Source organism: Jaculus jaculus, chromosome 6 (assembly GCF_020740685.1).
Source record: "Jaculus jaculus isolate mJacJac1 chromosome 6, mJacJac1.mat.Y.cur, whole genome shotgun sequence".
In the NCBI taxonomy this organism is placed as follows: Eukaryota; Metazoa; Chordata; class Mammalia; order Rodentia; family Dipodidae; genus Jaculus; species Jaculus jaculus.
In genome coordinates this window covers 150,667,295-150,682,302 of record NC_059107.1, presented here as the reverse complement: position 1 = coordinate 150,682,302, position 15,008 = coordinate 150,667,295, and the positions used below count along the sequence as shown (strand labels likewise).

At 50.3% G+C, this 15,008-nt stretch overlaps 2 protein-coding genes across 3 annotated transcripts in view; one reads left to right on the top strand and one right to left on the bottom strand.

The window, feature by feature from the left end:
* Positions 1-14,804, bottom strand: part of Timp3 (TIMP metallopeptidase inhibitor 3) — a 50,335-nt gene extending 35,531 nt beyond the window's left edge. The window contains exon 1 of the mRNA XM_004650252.3: positions 14,431-14,804. Coding sequence (XP_004650309.1) covers positions 14,431-14,551 — 121 coding nt within the window. The 5' untranslated portion in view covers positions 14,552-14,804. The remainder of the gene's footprint in view (positions 1-14,430) is intronic.
* Syn3 (synapsin III) overlaps positions 1-15,008 on the top strand; it is a 525,100-nt gene that overhangs the window by 205,818 nt on the left and 304,274 nt on the right. The window lies entirely within an intron of this gene.

Sequence of the window (15,008 nt, the reverse complement as noted above, 5' to 3'; positions counted from 1 at the left end):
ATTCCTGTGGCCTGGGATCCTCCCAGCAGCTCTCTTACTGGCCACTCCCCGCTGCTCCGGGCTCAGGTAGAAGGGTTCTTATCCTGGCTCTGTTTGCCCTCAGCCTCTCACGGCAGCCAGACGTATCCAGCTCTGCGGCCTTTCTCACCAGTTTTGAGAGTCTCAGTGGTCAGCTCTCAGGCACTTGAGACTTCACATTAACTGCACCCACCACCGAGAGAGGCCTTAGAGAGGAGGTGACTCACCCAGAAGAATAGCAATGGGCACAGAGCCCGGCCTGGGGGTGCTGACCCTCTTCCACACCACCATGCTGCCCCAGCACCTGGCTTGCTAAGACTCTCCAGGTAGATGGGCTGGAGAGATGGCTCAGCGGTTAAGCGCTTGCCTGTGAAGCCTAAGGACCCCGGTTCAAGGCTCGGTTCCCCAGGTCACACGTTAGCCAGATGCACAAGGGGGCGCACGCGTCTGGAGTTCGTTTGCAGAGGCTGGAAGCCCTGGCGCGCCCATTCCCTCTCTCTCCCTCTATCTGTCTTTCTCTCTGTGTCTGTTGCTCTCAAATAAAAAAAAAAAAGACTCTCCAGGTAGAAACACGAATGCCCTTGGTGTCCTGTGCAGGCTGGTACCTGGCCTTGTGCCCCAGTCATGTTCACAGCGCTGGAATCCAAGCTGACTACCTCAAATCTACCCAGCAAGCACTCGCTGAATTGGCAGAGCCATACATTTTGAGATCACTGGGTTAAACCCCCTCGGTTTTTCCGTCATTTAATTTTCACACAGTAGGCTCAGTGTCTCTTTAAGATAAGAGCTCCCAGGTGATAGGAGGCTTTTGGAAGAATGCCTGAACCTCTTGGAATTTGCATGTCTAGCTCCAATCAGATTCTAGACACACTCTGTTAAATGACCACGACCACTATGTAAGAAACCCGCAGGGTTGAGAACTCAGCCTCAGATGACTAAGGGAACAAGGACCCAACCACCTCTGTATGTCCCTCTGATGCCCATGGCCTGCCCCTCCACTGGACTTGTGCCCTGGACTTTTAAGTACCTCCTGTCAAGCCCATAATGGTGTAAGCAAATTTACAAGTGTTTGGGTCTGGACTGTCCCCAAAAGGTTCGTGCGAGACAGGCGTGTTCCTGAGCTTGGCACAGTGCACTGGAAGGTGGCAGAGCCTGTAGCAGGTGGGGCGTAGCTACAAGGTTTTAGGTTCTTGGATTAAGGCCTGGAAAGGAACTGGGCATGCTGGTCTCTTGCTCTTTTTTGTTTCCCCACCACTAGAAAGTAAACTGCCCTCCTCTGCCCCTCCGTTCCTCCACAAATGCCCTGTGCCCCCACAGGCCCAACACAGGGCCAAGGGACCATGGACTGAAACCTCTGATACCATGAGCCACATGAAATCTCCCCCCCCCCCACCACACACACACATTTTATTTGTTATAGAAATGGAAAACTAGCCAAGATCCCGAGTTAAAAATCTGACATGTGGGCTGCAGAGATGGCTTAGGGGTTAAGGCATTTGCCTGCAAAGCCAACTCCCCAAGACCCACGTAGGCCAGATGCACAAGGAGGCACATGTGTCTGGAGTTCACTTGTAGTGAGTGGCTGGAGGCCCTGGTGCACCCAATTTCTCTTTCCCTCTCTTTGCCTCTTTCTCTCTCTCTCAAATAATTTTTTTTAAAGTTAAGTTTAAAAAAAAACCTGAACTGTGCCCCAGCCTGAGTCAAATAAGATGAAGCAAGTCCTGAGTACCGTGGTCCCTCTTCCCTCCATCCTCTTTCTGGCTCTAAGCACACATTCACAAGGCTACAGCCATTTCTGCTCAACAGCTCCAGCTGAGCAACTTCCCCGTGAAACACGGGTACTTCCTACTCTTCATCTGAACTCACCAACCTCAAGGCCGGCAAATGGGCAAAGAGGACCTTCCAAATCCTGATCTGAGAAGTCCCCATGGAGACAATGAGTTCCTGGGCCAGATATGTTTAGGAACCATTGGCTTCAGCTGAGCTAAACAAATTACTATGTATCAGGACGTCTCGGGGCCTTCACCATGCCAATGGCCATGCGCAGCTCCGGGAAGACAATGATCCACTCTCCCAAAGAGCAATTTTGTAAGAGTGGTGTTGAGAAACACCATGGGAACTGACTTCAAACTTCCCACAGTTCTGGAAACCTAGCCTGCTCCTGTCCTTGAAGTGGACCTGAGAACCTACAAAGGCATTGCTGGGTTTCTGCCAAGAAGACCCCCCTCGTCTCTTCTGAGCCACACAGGGAGGTGGCTTCAGGAAGGGTCCCAGAGCTTGGTATGGGAGGCTAATCCAGGGTTGATGGGACATTAGTTAGAGTCTGCGAAGTGTCTAGGGAAGACCGAAATCTTTGGGAGACAGAGCAGGGGTCCTGGCTATGTAGCCCAGGCTGGCCCAGAACTCACGATCCTCTTGCCTCTGTCACCGAAGTGCTGGGATTACAGGTACCTGGCACCATACCTGGTCCAAAGTCTTGATAACAGAGCAAAAGGAAGCAACTCTCCTAACCTGGAAGGACAGTGAATAACACAGCAGAAATAGAGTCAAAAACACACTGAACTTGTCTTCCCTGGTTTCTTAAGTGAGTTGTCCTCATAAAACAAAACAGTTGTCTAACAACCTCCAAAGTCAGTAATCGTGGATGGGAGCAAAGATCTCCAGCCTATGTAGAAACTCAAGTCACCAGGGCTGAGGTTCTCTGTATAAGGCACACAGAGCTTTGCTGGCAAAACACCCCTCCACTGGCCCCTTCTCAGTATTTATTTCTGTGGTCCACCCGCATTTATTGAGTAGCTACTGTGTGACAACCTGTGGTCAGGATTACCCATCGATTTCCAGGCAGCAAGGCTATTCTTAGTTTCCTGGTGTCTATTTAAAGACTGTTAATCCACACAGCCTGCCTCCCCCTCTGCAATTAGACGCATACCACTTTCCATCCTCATACATGAACCTCGCCCCAACTGGGCAGGCAGAGTGGACAAGTGTTCCTCCCACCCTGCTTAACTTGGCCAAGAACTTGGTCTCCCTGGGCTGGGAAGCCCAGGAATCGGCCAAGATTGAGGAGAGGTGCTTGTTTCAACCTGTATTCCTCAAGCTGTCTGGGGGGCCAGAGCTTCCCTTTAACACCTTCCCTGAAGCAGAGAGAGGCAGAAAGGATGTGTGTCCAGAACTGCATGGCCCAGGTGTGGAGGGTCAGGAAGGGCTCAGGCCAGGGAAACAACTTCCCTGTTCACACATCAGCTGGGCCAGCAGGCAGCAGTGAGATCTGGACAGAATCCGTGATAGCATCAAATCCAGCTCCACTCTGCAGGGGTGTTCTCAAGCCTGTCTCATCAGTATTTCCGTCTGTAAGGTGGGACGATGAGAACAGAGTTCCCGACATGAAGGAATCTAGAAAATAACAAAATCTGCATGCAGGTATGTGCATATAAAGATGTTAGAGCGGCTGGCAACACATACTGTGGCTTTCATAGTTAATTCCTCTAGGTCTCAATTTCCTTATCTGTGAAATAAAAACAAAGTACCTATTTCTCTGGGTCATAATGTCAGGCAAGAAAGCATAAGTAGGTTGTATTACAATGAATCAATATAGTAAATATTATCGAGTCTTTTATTTATTGTGTGTTGTGTGTTGGGGTGTTCATGTGGGTGCATGTGTGTGTGCAGATACATGTGCACATGTATGCACATGCATGTGGAGGCCAGAGGTTGACCCAAAGAGCCCCCAGGGACCCTCTCTCTCCTGCTGTCCAGCACTAGGGTTACAGGTATGTGCCACCACACCCAGCGTTTGTATGTTGGTGCTTGGGATCCAAACTCAAAATTCTCATGCTTGTGTGGCAAGCACATTATCTCCTGAGCCATCTCTCCTGCCATCGCATATTATTATTTTTATTCAATTTTATCTCTTAAACCAAATCTCTCTACCTCCGTGTATCAGTTTCCCCATGACTCCAGTGAGAGAAGTGGGCGAGATGGCTTTTACAAGGCCACCAGACATGAGCTCCCTGCCCTCCGTGACCTGAAGCCTCTTACGACAAAGCTAAGCCAGTTGCCTCTTAGCGTTGGTTGGCCCAGCATATCCAGCTCCCCCACATCCCAGCAAGCAACCCACAACACAAGAGGAATGTGGAGGAAGTATATTTCTCACACTTGCCAATATTAACATGGCATGCACTGTCCAATGAACATGGCCACTAGCTTCAGGTGAATACCAAGCAGCCGAAATGCAGCAATCCCATCTGAGGGGAGCTGAGTGTAAAACACACACTGGAGGGCTGGAGAGATGGCTTAGCAGTTAAGGCGCTTGCCTGCGAAGCCTAAGTTCCCAGGTTCAATTCCCCAGGACCCACATGGAGGCATGTGTGTCTGGAATCCTCTGCAGTGGCTAGAGGCCCTGGAGCCCATTCTCTGCCCCTACCTCTCTCTCAAGTAAATAAATAAAAAAGTAAAAGTGTGAAGTCATGGAAATAATTCTTAAATTGCTTACATGGTGAAATGCTCATATTTCAGATGTTAAGTATAGTTTTAAAATTAATTTCACTGGGCATGGTGGCTCATGCCTTTAATCTCAACACCTGGGAGGCTGAGATAGGAGGATTACTGTGAGTTTGAGGCCCAGCCTGTACTACAGAGTGAGTTCCAAGTCAGCCTGGGCTACAGTGAGACCCTGCCTCATGTGTGTGTGTGTGTGTGTGTATACACACATACATATATATACACACACACACATACATACATATGCATATCTATATAATTACACATACATACATATATGCTTATTTTTCCCTTTTATAATTTGAGTATGAGAAAATTTCAAACTGTATGGGTGGCTCCTATACTGGTTCCTCTGGGCAGTGCTGCCTGGGTTTCTTTTCCCGCCTTCCTCTTCTGCTTGGGAGCTGCTGCTGCTGCTGGAAACTTCTTAGAGGGACACCAGAAGGAATGTGAACTATTTGGGGTTAGACTTTCAAACAAAATAAGACCCAGATGTTAAGGATCAGGTGTGGCAGAAAGTTCCAGAAGCCCTCAGGAATACCCATGGCTTAAAGGAGCTTGAATGAATCGAACCCTGCTAAGCTGTCCGGGAACCCCATGGTGCTGGTACCCACCCTGGCTCCTGAGCCCAAATGGCCCCTCTGGTTTGTAGCCATCTCTGGTCTTCTCTGTTGGATAAGATAAGCAGTGGTGTTGGCCTTTTTATGAGTTTATTGCTGTTGTCAACACTCTAGTCTAGCCATAGGGAGAAACCTTTTCTTATTGAGTGCCTGACACAGCGAAACTTGATCTCCCTCTCCTTCTCTCTCTCGCTCTCTCTTCCCTAGAAAGGTTTGAATGCTATCCTTTTTTTTTCAAATACCTTCATCCATTCACTATTTGTCACTACTGGCATCTGGCAGTCACATAGGGGAGGCAGTAAGACCAAATTACAATCACTTATCAAACCCTTACCACATGCCAGGCAGCAAACCAAGCCTATAATTTCCATGATCAGTGAGTTCTCTCTTCGCAGTAGGAGGCTGAAGGTCCTATTGCATGCTCCAAGTAAAATACAGAAAAGGAAAGGGTGAGGGGCTAGAGAGATGGCTCACCTGATAAGGTGCTTGCCTGCAAAACCTAAGGACTTGGGTTCAGTTTCCCAGTACCCACATAGAGCCAGATACACAAGGTGGTGCAAGCATCTGGTGTTCATTTGTTACAGTGGCTGGAGGCCATGGCATGCCAATTCATTCCCTCCCTCTCCCTCTCTCTCTCTCTCTCTCTCTCTCTCTCTCTCTCTCTCCCTCCCTCCCTCCCTCCCTTCCTCTCTCTGCCTCTCTCTCATAAATAAATAAGCAAAATAAAATAAAAAGAAAGAAAAAGCAACGGTGGAAAGGACAGGCTTACCTAAACCATGCAGCCAGTAAGTAAAGAAGCCCGGGTTTGGTCTAGGTAACCTAACTTCAGAGCCTGTACACCATACCAGCTTAGAAACTGAAGAGGGCAGTGCCAAACATGAAAACACTGGGCTCATCATGTCATTTCAGACGAGGAAGTGCCCAGATAGACTAGGCATAAAGCAGGTGTTGCTGTGATGTGCACTGAGTCCCAACTCCACCCCTTGTCTGCCCATCCGCTTCTACAACAGTATCAGTAGGACTTTCATTTTCACCACGTCCTCCGGCAGTCACAGACAGACCCTGACATGACCTTGATTCTGAATCTAGCCTTCAGCTCAGTCTGCACGGTTGCTGTTTGGTAGGTCAGCTCTGTTCCAAGAGGAAGTCTGGTGGTCACATTAGAGGGAATGTTCAGGCAGAGTCCTCACCCACTTTTACAGCCACAGAGATCCTGCTCTGGTTGCAGTACAGCATGCTTCTGATAAGGCTGCTTCTAAAGGGTGCGCTGGTGGAGTTAACCCAGTTCCACTGGAGAGCCTCTTTCAGGAAACACTGAGGCATACTGCGTTCAGGAAACATGTGTGCCAATAGTAGGTACACACACAGCCACTCCTCCCACGGTCCAGAAGCCCAGGGAGGATGACATCACCACAGCAATTCCAGAGTCACGTGATGAACCTGCAGTAGACCTCAGGTCTCCAGACTGGTGACCAGTTCTTTCCTCACCTCGACAAATACGTGACATTGAGTCTCCACCTAGGTGGTGGACATGGGTGGAGTACATGCAAGTTTTTCATCGCCAGTTTCCAAGGCCCTTCCTGTGGCTGCTTCAGCACCTCCTACCTCTGCCTATCAGGCAAATGGACTAGAGCAGTCTGAAGATGAAAGGGCAGCCCAGATCCTTGAAGAAAAACAGGTCTGGCCTCAGAAGCCATGGGTTCCAACCCCAACACCATGCATCAGCCATATGGCTAAGCTACCCAACCATACCAGTTCTTAATTTTGACATCCACTAAGTGGGGATGATGACCCTCTCATCAGCCTGCCTTACTCCCTGGGGCACTCCTCAAATGGTATCAAACGTTCTTAAAACTATAATGTGAAGACTCGTGAAACTAAAATAGGGAATTTATTTGTGTCCTGTAGGAGGCAGTGTTGAGAGAGTGCAAAGCACTAGATTTGGGGCAGAAGAAGGGCTTCAAACAATCATGATTTTGAAACTCAGCTGTCTGTACATGACCATGGAAAATATCACCTCTCAAAGTTCCATGTTCCTCAGCTCAAGTAAAGTGAGAGTATTGGATATTGATACACACACCCACGCGCACACACACGTGCAAAAAGCGGTGAACCTTCCAAACCATAGATAGTCATGGTCCTTGGTCTACTGGAATGATTCCAAATACCAGCTTTGAAGATGGACTGATAAGCGTCATAGGCTGCAGAGGGCTCTTTCTGAATGGCATGACTGCATGATCATGGGCAAGTGGTTTTCTTTCCCCAGCCCCCGAGCGCTCATCCATGGAACCTGCATGGGTAGCCCCCACCTAAAGGGTGATTTGACATATAGGTAAGGAATTTAGCCCGGGCTCGGGGGTCTAATAAGTGCGCTGCAATGAAAGGTAATTATTAGAGTTGGTGATCTCCCACAGAGGTGAAGCGGGGAGGAATCCCGCTGTCTTCTGCGGGAGGATACCAGAGTGTCCCATCCACCAGAAGATGGGACTAGACTTTTTGGGCACTGCACACAATAAGCAGGCGCTTCCCCTCTAGGTGGCACATGGCCTGAATGTGACTCCCAGCCTAGGAATGACGCCCTCTGGGAACGCCCCATGAAACTTCAGAGAATCTGGCTTTTACTAGATACAATGTCTTGAAGCACGTTTAAACTTTGGGTGAAATGAGATGGTTCTTTTGTACCCATGCCAGGGAACAGGAAGAAAAAAGAGGACCAAAGGAGAGCTGGAAAAATGAGGAGCTAATGAGGGTTTACAAAGCAAGGGCACAGCATGGGCCAAGAGCCAGGGCAAACAGGATCAGCTGGAGCAGGAAGGGCCAGTGATGAGACATGAAGGGGCAGGTGGAGCCCATACTGGGCCTTGTAAAAGCCACTTTATAACTCCACCAAAGAATTTCAGGCAGGACAGTTACATTCTTTTTTTTTTTTTAATTTTTTATTTATTTATTTGAGAGCAACAGACACACAGAGAGAAGGACAGATAGAGGGAGAGAGAGAGAATGGGCGCGCCAGGGCTTCCAGCCTCTGCAAACGAACTCCAGATGCGTGCGCCCCCTTGTGCATCTGGCTAACGTGGGACCTGGGGAACCGAGCCTCGAACCGGGGTCCTTAGGCTTCACAGGCAAGCGTTTAACCGCTAAGCCATCTCTCCAGCCCGACAGTTACATTCTTAAAACAGGTTGCATAATGATTAAGACTCTAGGGTCTTTCTCACCTGGTCTACCCTGCTTTGGTCTCAGCAGTCCACATCCACATCATGGCCATCCCGTCTCTCCCATCTAAGCACCATCTACACACACCAGTGAGGGAGGCAGGGGAAAGAGGTCAGTCCTCTTGCTGCCGCCATGAGCCTGGCCAGGGGCCATCTGAGTAAGTAAGCAAACCCCTGTGTGTGTGCTTATCCATATACATTTGAACCTGAGTTCTCATGAAACCCAAAGATCAGGCAAGTTTGTGTAACAGAAAGCTCACTGCTTTTTTTTTTTTTTTTTTTTTTTGCTTTTTTTCTCCTTCCTTCATTTCTCCCTCCTTCCTTCTTTTCTTTTCTTTCTTTTTTTTTTGTTTGTTTTTTTGTTTTGTTTTGTTTTTTTCCTGAGTCAGGGTCTCTAGCGCTAGCTGATTGGAAACTCACTCTATAGTGCAGGTCTGGCTGGCCTCAAACTCATAGCTGTCTCCCTACCTCTCAACCTCCCAAATTGTGGGATTGAAAGTGAGAGGTACCACACCTGGCTTCCACTTCCTATTACCGCAAAAATAATACAAAAGCCTATAGCTGCTTCCAGCTGAAGCCCTCCAGAACTGCAGCAAGAGCCATGGCCCTCCCGACATGTGCGCCCCTCTCACCATGTAAAAATGATCCCATCGGCTTGGCCTAAGTGGCCCTAATTTTGCTCCCTTTCAACATAATGTAACACACAGCACAACAGTTGGATATATCTTAGAGCCAGGCTGCATGCATATAAATACAAGGCTCTGTTACTTAGCAGTTGCATAACCTTGAACAAGTTACTGTTAGAACCAGAATGTCTCCAGTTTTTGAACTTTGATTGTCATTTTACAATGTTTAAGTTTCTGGTTCCCAGAAGTGACCTGGGCCACTTATCTCAATTGCAAATGAATTGTCACTTCCCTGGAATTGCCCAAACCACCTGTCTAATTAGCTCCTTAAATAGTCCAGGAACACCTTGCAACCAGAGAGTTCCAATGACCCCGTAGCCTGGATAAGACCCTCTAGTCTGTAAGGGAAGCCGCTTCTGGCCTGTCAGGCCAGAGCCCGTCTCAAGCTTTCCCCAGTAATGCCTGCCTTGGCTGTTGGTTGAGCCAGGCTTTCCTCTCACTTACATTTTCTTTTTTCCGAATAGTTACCTGATCTTTCTGAGCCTCAGTTTCCTCAGTTATAAAGCAGAAATGACAAAAACACACCTTCCCGAAAGGATTGTTGAGAGAATTAAAAGAGTGAGTGTATACTGATATCTAGAATAGTGCTTGGCACACAATAATCACTCTATACTTAATAGGTGTTTTCTTTTCTTTAATTTAAACCATATGGAATACAAGACATAGAAAGAATGCTGGGGAAGATCTCCGATATATTATTGAATGAAAACAAGCAGGAAGTTTTATGCGGTATCCCAGCCTTGAGTGTTCTACTGTTCAAGTTTCTAAGGGAAAGAATCTGCTACAGATTTTTTGGGAGTGCTGATGTCTGAAAAATATATGGGGAAAATGGAGAAGGAACAAGAATCAAAGGCTTATCTTTCTCTGATTTTAGGCAAGTGGATATAAGGAGTTGAAAAGATAGATAGATGGTTAGATGCATACATCATACATACATACATACATCATTCATTCATACATACATACATAAATACAAAGAGATAATAGGTAGATAGGTACAAATGATGGACACAGACATTCACGAATAGATCACTTATTTTAAAAAAGCTTGGAAAGAAAATTTCTGAAGCAGTACAAATTCTTTGTCCCCTTTTGCAATGGGAAACCCGAAGGTTAAAGGCACCCACTAACGTGCCTAACCGCTCAGCCAGCAAGCCCAGGGGAAGGATGAGAGCCCAGCTCTGCCCTCCCAGAGGCCTTCCCACCACCCTGAGCTGCCTCACCAGGCCACCCAGGAGTTGATCGTGACAAAGGCAGGAAGAAGGGGCCTCCTTGTCCATACTGGCTTGGAATAGTACAAGCCAAAAGGGATGGAGGATGGTGGTGTTGTTCTTGTTTTCCATTAATGAACCTGTTGGAATGTGCCATTCAGCAGCTGAGCTCAACGGTTCCTGCTGTTCCAGCAAATCAAACAAAAATCTCTTCACCAGAGCCACCTCCCCGCCACTTTCTAGCCTTATCTGTCAGGGGGCTGGCAGAGGGACACAGGACAGGACCATTAGGGGGAACCTTCTGCACCCACTCAGGACCCAGTCTTCTGAGCTCCTCCTTGGCTTCCCCGCCCACCACCATCTATCATGGGGCAGCTCCCAGGTAGAGCTACAACCCCCCACTGTGAGGCTGGGAGCTTTCTGCATGTCTTGTCTATTGGCAACCCTTCTCTCTGGCCTCAGAGGAGACAAAGCAAGTTTACCTTGGCTTAATGAATTCTGGGGTCTTTCACAGTTCCAAGAGCCAAAGAATACTGGAAGTTTCTTTCTTTATCATAAAGCTATTAATAAGTTCTGTCTTCCTAATTAAAACCTCTGGGCAGTCCAGTCCAACTGCCTTCAAGGAGCACATCCTCCAAATGTTGACCAACCATTCCATCACAGTGCTAGAAGCAGCTTCCTGCCTTCGAATGCCAAGGGACACTGAAAGTAAGAAAGTGTTTCAAAGAATGGCATGGCTTAGACTGACTTGACGCATTACCACTTAAGCCCATAGGTAGTTTGGGGCAAGTGTAACCAGTTTCAGCTTCAGTATTTTCCATCTGAGAAAAATGGGTGCTGACAGAACTTGTGCTAACAGTTGCAGAGTGGACAGAAGAGCCCACACTTGTGAAGTGCTCAGTGGCAGTCTGAAAGCTGCCTCTTTCTTGCTCGGCCATTCTTTTTCCAAAGTTCTCAAGATACTGGTAGCCCGGGTCCTCCTCTGCTGCCACCAGGTGGCTGGCTCTGCTCCCAAGTCCCATCCTTTCCCTTTTCTTGAGTGGCCAACACCAGTGTTGAACTCTTATTGTGCTGAGCTTGAGAGGGACTGATCAGGTTTCTATGAAAATGGCCTCTTAGCTAAAACCACACCTCAGATCTGATACAGAAGGAATCTGCTGGCAAAGGCCCCTGTCAAAACAACTCAGAGCTAGATATCCAGGGCCATCATCCAGGCTTGGCAGCTGGCCTTTGAAGAGAGGCCCATTCTTGAGTTCTTCACAGGCCCAGGAGAAGTTCTGGCCCTCCAGGCCACCTCCCCAGAGCTCCTTGCAAAGAGGGATTTGGCCTTCTGAAGTAGAATTAATTCTCTTACTGTCCCCATCTCAGCAGAACACACACACACACACTAACTTTCAGAAAGCCCAGGGTACTGTCCATCCCTTTCTCAGCTGGCTAGAGCTGCCAGCACAGGATCTGCCTGGCCAAGGCTGCCTGCTTCATTCCCAGCACCCTCCCCTGCCTCTCCAGACTCAAGGTTTTATAAGTCACTCCAGGGGCCGTGACTGAAGGGGAGGGGGCCGCAAAAGTGCTGGCTGCTGCCAAGTCCCTTTCTTTGCCCCATCGTGTGTTTGATAAGCCTTCGTGTAGTTTATTCTTCTCCTAAACACTTCCATAGGGTGCAGGGCCCAGAGTTGCCATAGAAACACCTTTTAACTCCTCCTCAGCCAGAAGGCAATGCCAGTCCCCTGGGCTTTGGGGAATAAAGGGAACAGAGACACTGGTGGATGAGGAAACAAGAGAGGGAAGGCCATGGGTAGGGAACCTTAAGGATGGCCAAACCAAGCATGCTGTGCCCTGCCCTGGTAACATGGCACCGGGCCAGGAAGAGAAAACAAATCAGGAAGGTTCTGGAAGACAAAGATGTCTGGCTGGAGCATCTCTAGGGGACTCTGGCAAAGATTCATAGGGTGCAGAAGGGAATGGGGGTACCCACTGATAATTTCATTTGAGCAGACCGGCAAGCTAAATTGGAAAGCATCAAGGCTCTGAGCAGGGGCAGTTGGGAGCCATCTACTGGAGGCAGGAGGGTGCCTGCGACTGTCAGGCAGCAGGAGGTCAACAAGCCAGCGGCCCACACCCACACCTCCCATTTTTAAAAGCATTATCTCATCCCTGCTACTAGTGCACTGCACCAAACCGAGGCAGGCTAAGTGAGTTTGGAGCCCCGCCAGAGCATTGAAGATTTTTCTTTTCTTTTTGCTACTACAATGTTCTGGGGTTTAGGGTACTTCTTAGAAACTTGGATTTTTCTCTGGGAAGTGTCTTATAAGAGGGAGAAAAAAAGAGTTGTGTGTGGGGGGGTGTATTTTATAGGCCCCCTCCCTTCCAAATTACAAGAAGCTGCATCGGCTCAGATCCACAGTGGGAACCTGATGGAAACCTCAGCAGCCAGCAGAGTCTAGGAGGGCCACTGGGAGAAAGATCTACTTGCTGGATCCTGGGGCCACTTTTCCCTGGTGAACTTCCAGGGTGGGAATCTCAAAGCAAAGGGCATGGACGTAGGGATGAAACTCTTCGATTCCCTACACATAACCACAAGACCCAACTGAACAAACCCGGCCCCTTATTGGCAGGGCCGTAGTGTGCAACCCAGATTCCACCTGCTAGCTGCTCCCCGCCGGCTCCGTGAGTGTGCTCTGCGCTGAGCAAAGCCAGAACGCAGCAGCGTGAATTAGTCCGGAATGTCACCACTGCCGTGAGGAAGGGAAAGCCATAAGGTATTTGGGTGGGGACATTTGGGGGTTGGGGAGAAGACCTTCCCAGGCCTCAAGCAGCCTCCAAGGATCTTTGCAAGCAATCCCCAAAGCGAGGGGCCAGCCAGTCCCTAGAGCAAAAGAGAAGGGTGTGCCTGTGGGTCCCAGGAAACTTCCAACAAGGGTGACCACAGGTCACACAAACACCCTCACTGCCAAGTGAACTGACCTTCTGGCCGCCACAGCCATCTCCCCCAACTTTCCCCCGAGTCTGACCTGGCCCACCCAGCAGCGTCCCTCCCACCTCATCTGTCCCCCCTGCCTGGGCCCCACCCATCCCCCTCCTCACCACAACTGGAGTCCCTCGCCCAGTGGGAAGTTTCCTTTCCCTTTAGGACTAGTTCAAGCACACACGCGCTCCATTCTTCCTCTCGGATGCGCACAGAGCTAGGGCAGCGAGAGCGCGCGGTCCCACCCAACCGCCCACCGCCCAGAGCTTGCGCAGCGGGGACCCTGGACTTGCTGGCGTGCTTGATGAGCGTGACAGGAGAGGAGCGACTTGTTCCAGCTCTCACTTCACGTTTGGCCCTCTAAACACAAGTGTCCCCAACACTCCCAAACAAGTTCTGTCAGGGCGCTCTGGGGGTCCTCCAAGACAGTTGCCTCTGCTTCCTACTAGGTCTCTAATCAAGACACAAAGTCCAGTTTGGAGCTGTCACCACGATGCGGAACTTGGCATCTCCGTTCTTTTGGTGACAGATCTTCCCCCCACCCCCTTGCTCAGTCTACACACACACACACACACACACAGACACACATACACACACATTCAAGGGGAAAAAAATAGCCTTCCTGTGAATTTTCACAGCTATGTGATAAGTGATCCCTCACACACCACCTCCAGCTTGCCATCAGCACTCTCAAATGCAGTTCCTCCAACGGGGAGGGTTGAACCCACAGCTTTCTCTATTCTCCCCTTCCATCCAGCCAGACTTGGCAGTGCAAGAAGCTCTAGTCCTTGCTTGGAGAGCCCTGGGCGAGGTTGGGTCTCAAGGAAAAAGAATGAACTTCAAGGGTTGCAGGAGGCAAGCAACCTCACAATGCTCCAAGTTTCTCCTGCAACTTTGCCTGTATAAGGCTTCCTACTCCCTTTTAAAAAGTCCGCAGGGTCCCAGCACTTCAGTTAACTTTTAGGAACCTCCTTGCACCCTACTTCCCCCTTCTTTAGCCCCCCCCCCGTCAAGAGTGTGGATGGGGGAATTTAACAGATGTCAAAAGGAACAGTGGGGACCTTGCCTGCCAGGGTCCTCTTGGTCCCGGTTTCGTCACCCTCAGCTTTGCCAGAGTTCCCACCCAGGGAAACTGAGTCTCCCGCTGCAGCGTGCGATTCGCCCCGGGGTGGTGGGCTGTTGGTGCGGGGGGGGGAGGGGGGCTCCAGCAGCGCTTACCAATATCGGAGTTGCAGAAGGCATCCTGGGGGTGGCTGGGCGAGCATGTGCAAGCCTCGGCGCCCCAATCTCCCAGGCTCCAGATGCCCAGGAGTACCACAAGCCCCAGCCAGGGAGTCATGGTCGCTTCTGCCGTCCGCTGCGGGGACCGCTTTACTCTTCTCTCCAAAGTTGCCGCGCGCGCGCCGGACGGCTGCAGCCCGGAGCTCGCTCGCTCGCCCGCCGTGCGGGGCCGCTGGGAGGCTGCGGCGAGGGCGGCTCTCGGAGGACCCTGCGGGTCGGGCAGGGGCGCTGCTGGGGCGCGACTCGGCGGGTGGCCTGGGGTGGGGTGCGAAGGAGCGGGAGCCGCAGGAGAAAAGTCGCCCGAGAGAGCCCGCTGCCTGCCCGCCGCGCACTCTGCGCCGAGGTGCCCGCTGCCCGGGGATATAGCGCCGGGCGTCCGGGGACCACCCCCCTCGGGAGCTCGGGGCCCGCCCCCTCCGACCAATGGCAGCGCCGCATTACCTCATCGGGCCTCCAAAAAGGGGGCGGTGCCGGGGGCGCGGGGCGACGGGGCGGGGCCCGCGGACGGTTCAGAT